Consider the following 9,474-nt stretch of genomic DNA (forward strand, 5'->3'; position numbering starts at 1 on the left):
ACAGCCGCCAAATTGGACATTTAATGACATGCGAAAAAAATATATTCGGGTCAGAGATTTGAATGAAAAAAGAGGCATTCAGCTGACAATGAATATGGCCAAACACGAATGAAAAAATAAGAATGTCAATCTTCACTTTCAACCTCCGATTTTTTTACACACTGGTTCCCGCCACGCGTGTGTGTCAGCAGCTCTGCTAGATGGTATGATAATCTCTAAACGTTCGATACCATGGATCCTGTCCAGAACACCTCCAGTAACGATACTGTACCCATGATCCTTTTGTAGATCTCCAAGTATTCGTGGACTCCCGACAATGTTGAAGGATTTGCAGTACCACCTATCGAATTTCTGTTCATAAACCAAGTAGACCAAATTTGAGTATTATAGCGTGGGACACAAAAAGACATTTTACTCCTGTTGCGGAATAATTGATTGGAACGCTGAATCTCGTTAGCATTAGCTACAAGCTAAAACATAAATTTTATTAATGAGTGGGGTTTAAACTATGGGTAAAGTGCTCACTTACAATTTCAGTGCGTATATCAAAATCAAACCGTATTCCCAACAATGTCGCTGTCTTCGCCTATACGAACTATGGATGAATAATTGAGTTAACTATTGCAAAAGAATTTAGGACGGAAGGGGTATAATTCTTACTTATAAAATTGGCTGGACAACTATAAATTCTCAAAAAACACTCCTATGTACCCAAAGTTGTAGGTTAGATTTCAGAAGGTGATATGTGGTAGCTATTGACCTGAAATTCAAGAAATCTATCTTAATTCTATCTATGCACCTAACTAACACCTGTGTCAAGCACACCTGCCACTATTCCAGAGCACATATCAAAATTATCAGCAAATATCAAATACAAATTCAGCAATTTTCATCGAATACAAATTCTGTACGAAGCACTAGAAATCACCACGTCATCGCATCGATTCATCTAGGTACTGTTTGCCTAAATCTCCACCTGACGTTCCTGATGTCATTCTTCGGATCTGTCAAGGATTCGCTCATTCCGATTTCGCCCTGACTGGGTTGCCAGTTTCGCAACATCCTCCCCCCTGGTGGAACCTATGATGTCCTTGGTTCCAGCATCCTTGAATACCTCCAGAACCGCCAATTTTGAAATGGGTTTCCTAGCAGGTGCACTTCCAGCAGTCTGCACAATAGCTTGGCGTACTCGTCCATCCTTGGCTGTTAATACCTCTAGTACCCGTCCACGTATCCATCCGTTGCGCTTGGTGTCATCAATTATCAGGACCAGGTCCCCGGGTTGGACAGGTTTCACATCGCCAAACCATTTCGTGCGTTTTGTTAGAGTTGGGAGATATTCCCTAGTCCAGCGTCTCCAAAAGATGTCCAGATATTTCTGAATGGCTGTCCACGAACCTTTCAAAAGAGATACTTCGTTGTCTGTCTGCACAATTGGTAAACGAACCCCCGAAGAACTGCCCAACAAAAAATGATTCAGGGTTAAGGCCTCTTGCTCGATCGAGTCCAGAGGTAGGTATGTGAGTGGTCTGCAGTTGACGATACCTTCTGCTTCCGCCAAAAAAGTCAGTAAAGACTCGTCGTCCAATTTCTGGCTACCGTCTTGGAGTGTGGCCAGAGCAACCTTAATCGATCTCACCAGTCTCTCCCAGGCTCCCCCCATGTGTGGAGTGCCTGGAGGAATAAACTTCCATGAGGTTTGGGTGCTGGTGAACTCCGCAGCAAGTCCTTTGTTGATCTGCTCCCTCAGAAGACGGTCGGCGCCATGGAAACAAGTAGCGTTGTCGCTGTAGATTTCGGCGGGACTTCCCCGGCGAGAGATGAACCTGCGTACCCCTTTGATACATGATTCGGTTGAAAGCGTGTGGATAACTTCCACATGAACGGCCCGTATTGTCAGGCATGTGAATATAGCCACCCAACGCTTGACATGACTTCTGTTGACCTTCACCAACAGGGGTCCAAAGTAGTCGAGACCACAGTAAGTGAAAGGACGAACGTAAGAGGATAGCCTAGCACTTGGAAGGGGAGCCATTCGCGGTATTGATGGCTGCGCATTGCGTATCTTACACATCTGACATTCCTTCGACACTCGTCGTACTTGTGTCCGTAGATGCGCTATGTAATAGCGTTGCCGTGCTTCATTGACGACAGCTTCATTGTTGGCGTGCAACAACTTGCAATGAAGATCCTTCAGAAGCAACATGGTCAAGCGATGTCGCTTCGGCAAGATGACAGGGAATTTCATTTCAGCAGGGATACGTTGAGCTGCACTAATCCTGCTGTCCATCCGCAAAACTCCCGCTGCGTCTAGTATCGGCGATATTTTGTAGAGAGCGCTTGTCTTTTCCAATGGTTGGCGCTTCTGCACTGGTAGGCGTTGGTTCTTGGTCAGAATAACTAGTTCGTCCGCGTACGAATCCCATTGCACAGCTCGAAATAAGCATTCCTCAGCTTTCTGCAACTCCAACTGCGTCAGGTGATCGATTTTCCGCTCTTGACCAGTATTTGACGTTCGACAATTGTTCACGAATCGGCAAACATAGGCCATCACACGTAACATCCTTTTCCATGAAGAGAACCTTTCGACGTCCAGCAATTGCTCTGGTATTTCTAGATTGCGATGAGCATAGCAGACGCGTATATCGTCCGTCACCTTATCGTAGGTTTTCCTCGGTGGCCATTGGAGTTCAGAGTGACGAAGAAATTCAGGTCCGCTGTACCAAATACTGTTCTTGTCGAAGTACGGTCCTGATCCCCACTTGGTTGCTTCGTCGGCCGGGTTTAGCTTGGATGACACCCAGCGCCATTCCTCGCGGTTAGATTTTTCCAAAATTTCGCCTACTCGGAAAGCAACAAAAGGACGATACTTCCGGGGATCCGCGTTAATCCAACTCATTGCGACCTCGGAGTCACTCCAGAAGAATTGTTTCCGAACTGGAAGAGAATGTCCATCGACCACGAATTTGGCTAGCCGTACTCCGAGTACGCAAGCCATGAGTTCCAGACGGGGAATGGTTGTTGGTTTGACGGGAGCTACCTTGGTCTTCGCTGCTACGAATGCCACCTCTGCTGGTCCGTAGGGATTCGCTATCCGGAAATACGAAGCACACGAATACGCTATTTCGCTTGCGTCCACGAACGTGTGGATGTCCAGAGTTGTAAGATCACCCATGGAGAAGTAGCATCTCGGTATGTTCACTTGGTTGATTATGTCCAGCATCTCTAGCCAGTGCTTCCATCGCTCGAACGTTCCATCGCAAATCTGTTCATCCCAACCAATTCCTTCGCGCCAGGTGTCTTGTAGCAGAACTTTCCCGAATATCAGGTATGGCGCCAAAAACCCTTGAGGATCGAAAAACGACATGACGCACCGCGCCAGTTGCCGTTTAGTCGGTTTGGTGTCAAGCATTCGCAGGTGGGTTATATCGTCGGGCAAAGAAGTGCTGAATCGGAATTCGTCATCTTGTGTATCCCACATAATTCCAAGGACCCGTTCCGACTGTTTATCGGTACCGGAGGTAAGATCGATGACGGTTTGTTTCTTGACCTCTCCAAGTTGTTCCAAGACGACTCGTTGGTTACTGCACCAATTTCTGATCTCGAATCCACCATGTTGATGGATCTCTTTTACCCGTGACGCGACTTGAGCAGCTTCTTCAGTAGTAGCAAAGCTGTCAAGGTAGTCATCCACGTAGTGGTTGTGGATGATTCCTTCAACTGCCCTGGGATATTCCTGTGTGAATCGGTTGGCGTTCGTATTCTTCACGAATTGCGCTGTAGCGGGGGAGCAAGTTGATCCGAAAGTGGCCACATCCATCAGGTACGTTTCCAGCGGCGCCGTTGGGTCAGCTCGATACACAAACCGTTGAGAATGTCGATCTTCTGGCCGAATTCGTACCTGATGGAACATTTCCTTGATGTCGGCGCTTACGGCGACTGGATACTGCCGGAACCGGAAAAGTACCGCAGGTAGAAGTGTCATCTGATCGGGCCCTTTCAGTAGCATACTGTTTAAAGAGACGCCATCAACTTTTGCTGAGGCGTCCCAGATGAGTCGCACCTTTCCGGGTTTTCTAGGGTTGGTAACGGCTCCCAGCGGCAAATACCACACGCGACGAAGGTCAGCGGTGTTCAGCTCCTCAGGTGACGCGCGGTGTGCGTACCCCTTTTGTTCGTACTCGTGGATCTGCTTCCGAACATTTTCGTTGAGTGTTGGATCTTTGGCCAATCTGCGCTCCAGACATTCGAACCGCTTGACAGCCATAGGGTAGCTGTCAGGAAATTCAAAATCGTCGTATTTCCATAACAGACCCGATTCGTATCGATTATTGGCATAGTGGGTAGTTTGTTCGAGGATCTGTAAGGCGCGCTCATCTTCCGCAGTTACTCCGGCGCTTGTCGGTTGTATTCCAGCTTCTTCAAGCGAAAAATACGCTTTTAATATTTTGTCAAGGGAATAACCATCTGAACAGTCGCAGACGTGGTAGTTGACGGACAGCTGTCCTTCATCCCGATGACCTCCATATACGCACCATCCAAGCCTTGTTTTCACGGCAACCGGGCCGCCCACGTTGCCTTCTCTTACCTTGAGTGGGACTGCCAGTTTAAGGTTATCGACTCCAATCAACAACTGAGGTGTAACACTGTGATACCCCTGAATAGGCAGACCTCGCAGATTCCCGAACCTTTCGGCTAGCTTCTCGATCGGCAAACTTTGCCTGGGCAAGTCGAGGGAGTCCACGGTTCCAACATCGGTCATAATATACCTCGGTGCTCGTTGATTGGTGCCCGAAATCTCTATCGTAATCCGCTGCGAATCACTCTCTTCCCTCGTCACGTTACCAGTCCATTTAAGGCACAACGGATGCCGGTAGCCAGTTACCTTCAACGTCGCTGCTAACTGCCGTTCGATCATCGAAATATTGGACCCTTCATCCAGAAAAGCGTACGTAGCTACTTTGTTCGCTCCGCTGTACAAAACGACAGGAATTATACGGAACAACAAGGATGGAAGGTCTCGGTTATGGAAATGGTGGTCCAGTGGTGCCGGCACGTTGGAAGTCGTTGTATCTTTTGGGGTGGAATGTAGGAGGGGATGGTGACGAGTTAGACAACCGTTCACCCCACATCTATTGGTGATACGACACGATCGTCTGGCATGGTTGTACAAGCAAGTTCGGCATAATCCGAGACTTTGAACCCTTTTCCAACGTTCGTCGATTGCTAGTGCCTTGAATGTCATACAATCCCTCACACGATGTCCGGTCTTCTTGCAAATCGCACATTCGAAGTTGTTGCGGCACATTCTATGTGCCGGTTGCTGTAACTTTTCGCTAACGTGTTACTGTTTCCCCCGGTGTCGGAATGAAGAAGAGTTCGGTCGGGTGCCCTTCCTTTTTCACGCTTTGCGAATCTTTCGCTCTCACTTCCTCCGTACGATGATACGCTGCACGCATCAGCGACGACTTCCTCCATATACTCGCCGAACGTTTGGAGATTCACCAGCGCTCGATTCCTCCGGTACGTCGCCCATCGCATTTTATACTCCGCCGGCAGCTTCTCAACCAGATCCTTCAGTAAGGTCGGGTTGCCGAGGTGATCCAAAAGGTTCGCAGCTGTGATATGATCACACAAGGTTTGAATTTTCGTTCCGAACTCGATGATGGTGTCCAGCTTGTCCGCTTTGGGACTTGGTGTGCTCCTGACCCTCTCGATCAGCGACTCAATCAGCAGCTCGGACCGCCCATAGCGCATACGAAGCGACTCAATGACGTGGGGTACAGATGCGGGGAGAATCAGGCGGCTTCTTGTAGCCTCCCAGGCTGCACCCTTCAGGCAGCGCTGCAAGCGAATCATATTCTCGCCGTCACTATAGCCGCACGCTTCGGTCGTATACGTGTATTGGCTGATGAATACAGGCCAATCCGCCGGGTTTCCGGAGAAGCTTGGTAGATCTCGAGGTAGAATTTGACGAGCGGCAAGCTGTTGAGGCGTGGGGCCGACTGCTACGGGGAAGATGGCGGGCTCCGGCCGCATCTGAAGTACGGCTGGATGGTCAACACTCCCAATAGGTGCCCCTTGATGTACCGTGTCATTTGGGCTTCTTGGTCGCTGGATTCCAGTGGCAAATGGCGCGTTGCCAATGGCCGAAACGTTGCTCCTTCGAAAGATGCCTTGGCGTAACCCAAATTCGTCATCTGCAGTCGGTCTTATGTTGTTCTGGACACCTTCTCCCAATCCGTCGGTTGCTGAATGCGACATCAGCTTGTGCAGTTTCTCAGGGTCATCCTGCCTTTCACCAATCAGCTTCGGAGTTGAGGATGTGGGCCGATCATGTGAATTCTCGGCGGGCTTCATTTTCGGGTATGCCCCTTTGCTGCCACCAATTTCCGGCACCGATGGCTGCTGCCGGTTTTTCTCCTTCTCTGCTAGGTACAGTGTCTTGTACTGCTCCAGCATTCGTCGTAGATACTCCACGTCTTCGGGTGTCGATGGTTTTCCTTTTCTTGGGTGATCGCTTTCTTTCGATCTCTCGATGTCCACTGGCTTCGCTGCAGCTGGAAGTGCGGGGTTGAACTTTACTTGATCCTTCTCGGGATCCAATTTCTCCATTACCCCACCGACCGCGCCTTCTAGCTCTCCGTCGTCATCGCCGGCAACTCGATTGCCGTCACCAATCGGAACGTTAAGTTTTTCCACCCAATCACGTACCTGTTTGTCAGACTTCCCTTTGCTGATCCGGCTCCGCACGCTCACCGAATCATCCGCTATGGAAGCCTCCAGGGCCTCGTACTTCTTCCTGGTGAACTCCGCTTCGACCTCGAGTGCTGCCTTCTTTTTTTGAATGGCTTGCTCCTCGTCGAGCCGCTGTAACTGTATCTGCAGCCTGGCTCTACGGCTAGCAGTGGTAGAGGCTGATCCCAGGCTTTCTACGTGGCTGATGGTTTCATCAATGTCGCCCGCTCGGCTCATGATGAAATTCTTGTAGGAATTGTTGCGGAATAATTGATTGGAACGCTGAATCTCGTTAGCATTAGCTACAAGCTAAAACATAAATTTTATTAATGAGTGGGGTTTAAACTATGGGTAAAGTGCTCACTTACAATTTCAGTGCGTATATCAAAATCAAACCGTATTCCCAACAATGTCGCTGTCTTCGCCTATACGAACTATGGATGAATAATTGAGTTAACTATTGCAAAAGAATTTAGGACGGAAGGGGTATAATTCTTACTTATAAAATTGGCTGGACAACTATAAATTCTCAAAAAACACTCCTATGTACCCAAAGTTGTAGGTTAGATTTCAGAAGGTGATATGTGGTAGCTATTGACCTGAAATTCAAGAAATCTATCTTAATTCTATCTATGCACCTAACTAACACCTGTGTCAAGCACACCTGCCACTATTCCAGAGCACATATCAAAATTATCAGCAAATATCAAATACAAATTCAGCAATTTTCATCGAATACAAATTCTGTACGAAGCACTAGAAATCACCACGTCATCGCATCGATTCATCTAGGTACTGTTTGCCTAAATCTCCACCTGACGTTCCTGATGTCATTCTTCGGATCTGTCAAGGATTCGCTCATTCCGATTTCGCCCTGACTGGGTTGCCAGTTTCGCAACAACTCCTGTACACTTTTTGAGTTCCATTTTGGCCCCATATCAACTGTGGAAAATTTCAGCTCGATCGGAGAAACTATATTTTAGCGCCAGCCGTTTTAAGTTTTCATACGATTTACTATGGGGAAAATCACTTTTTCAAAGAAAAATCGCCACAGGTTGCCCCTTAATCACTAAAAATATATCGATGAATGATTTCTGTTGGAAATTTAACGAGGAACAAATCCTCTGAAGACCGCAAAGCGATCCAAGGCATGTGGAAAAAGTTATTGACTGAAATCCGAATGGCATGCCAAAGCTGTTTAACATGTAAGGAATAACAATAAATAATAAAATCTCGTCATTTTATCGATCGGGAAAGGCTTAATAACTTTTTCCACGAGTGTCGCATCGCTTTGCGGTCTTCGAATGTCTGATTCCTCGTGAAATTATCTACAGAAATCATTCAACGACTTATTTTTAGGGATCAATGGGTGACCTCAAGCGATTTTTCTTTGAAGAAGTAAATTTTCCCCATAGTAAATCGTATGAGAAACTAAGAATGGCGAGCGCTAAAATATAGTTTCTTCGATCGATCTGAAATTTTGCACAGTTGATATGGGACCAAAATGGAACTCAAAAAGTATACAGGAGTTGGAGTGTTTCCATTTTTTATATTTTTCCATATAAACCGTGTACCAGGATATTGAGTAATCTCACACCCCCTCCCCTCGTCATCGAATTGTTTGCCATACATATTTTAAAATTTGTATGGAGCGTAGAATTCGGCCAGACACCCCTCCCCTAACCACACCCCCCCCCCCACCCTTAAGTCTACGTGGTTTATGAACTGCCCCTTATTTCTCGTATTCTACGTTTGTTTCATTACCTCTGCTTGTGATTCTGTGGCTGGTTTGTAGAGCACGACACCAATATACTAACAAAGGGATCTAGGCTTACCATCCCGGAAGCTTCGGGTTATGCGTAGACACTTTCTTCAAAAAGTGCTTAATAGTTAGAATTTGTCAATCTTTGACGAAAATGGTGTTTATTAATAGGATCTCAGTAGATAGCATTCTGTAAACATCTTAGGAATTTGAAAACAAAAATATAGAAAGATCACTTGTTGACTAGAACCAGAACGGCTTATGATTCTAATAATCAAACATGCCAACAATTATTAAAACTGCATTAGTGCAACTGAAAATAACTACTGGCATAGCTCGAGCTGTCCTTTGCGTGAACACAGCCACAGAGAATACAGGTATCACTAAGTAACGCCAATGATAGGCGCCGTCCACAAATTACGTAACGCTCTAGGGGGAGGGGGGAAGTATGACCGAGCGTTACAGCCCATACAAAAATTTTCGAGTTTTCATACAAAAAAGCGTTACGGAGGGGGAGGGGAGGTCGAAAAATGTAGATTGTAGCGTTACGTAATAAATGGATGCTGCCCTAGGTCTATCAAATATTAACTCATGAAGCTACGTTATTGCAGCAACCCAAACGCAAATTCCCGATCAACCAGTCCTGCGTGGGCCAATCAAAACGCTTCATCAAAAACGAATCATTTGCAACTTGTTCCCGCTCGTCCGGAACAAGCAACGCAACTGCAACAACAGACCCTCTCCAAAAAATGACCATCACTTTTGTTGTTGCCGTTCCCTGCAGCAGCAGCAGCAGCACCATGCGATGATTTTATCTGGCGTCATTTTTCTCCTCCATGTCCGAAAATATCTTACCTCGCGATGAAGCGACCGACGACGGTCGGTCGTCGATTGCCGATTGGCCTCCGGGTACTTGTGTCGTTTGCTTCTGTTGTCGAACAAATGTTTCCGTGTTTTTATTTCGGTTTGTGCCT

The 9,474-nt window shown here is 46.9% G+C and overlaps 2 protein-coding genes across 2 annotated transcripts; both read right to left on the reverse strand.

Annotated features, from left to right (window-relative positions):
* Positions 1–480: 480 nt before the first annotated feature.
* On the reverse strand, positions 481–4,391 carry LOC115258088 (uncharacterized). The gene is made up of 2 exons (XM_062860318.1): positions 826–4,391; positions 481–760 (listed from the first exon to the last, which is right to left on the reverse strand). The coding sequence occupies exon 1, from the start codon at positions 4,265–4,267 to the stop codon at positions 992–994; it is 3,276 nt and encodes a 1,091-aa protein (XP_062716302.1). The 5' UTR covers positions 4,268–4,391; the 3' UTR covers positions 481–760; positions 826–991.
* Positions 4,392–4,537: 146 nt separating this feature from the next.
* LOC134291913 (uncharacterized) lies at positions 4,538–7,636 on the reverse strand. The gene is made up of 2 exons (XM_062860320.1): positions 7,403–7,636; positions 4,538–7,337 (listed from the first exon to the last, which is right to left on the reverse strand). The coding sequence occupies exon 2, from the start codon at positions 6,973–6,975 to the stop codon at positions 5,254–5,256; it is 1,722 nt and encodes a 573-aa protein (XP_062716304.1). The 5' UTR covers positions 6,976–7,337; positions 7,403–7,636; the 3' UTR covers positions 4,538–5,253.
* Positions 7,637–9,474: the final 1,838 nt, after the last annotated feature.

This window comes from Aedes albopictus, chromosome 3, assembly GCF_035046485.1.
Source record: "Aedes albopictus strain Foshan chromosome 3, AalbF5, whole genome shotgun sequence".
NCBI classification, from domain to species: Eukaryota; Metazoa; Arthropoda; class Insecta; order Diptera; family Culicidae; genus Aedes; species Aedes albopictus.

Bases quoted from the DNA above. Each gene is read 5' to 3' on its own strand.
- LOC134291913 (XM_062860320.1), bottom strand. From the start codon at position 6,975: ATGAGCCGAGCGGGCGACATTGATGAAACCATCAGCCACGTAGAAAGC.
- LOC115258088 (XM_062860318.1), bottom strand. From the start codon at position 4,267: ATGGCTGTCAAGCGGTTCGAATGTCTGGAGCGCAGATTGGCCAAAGAT.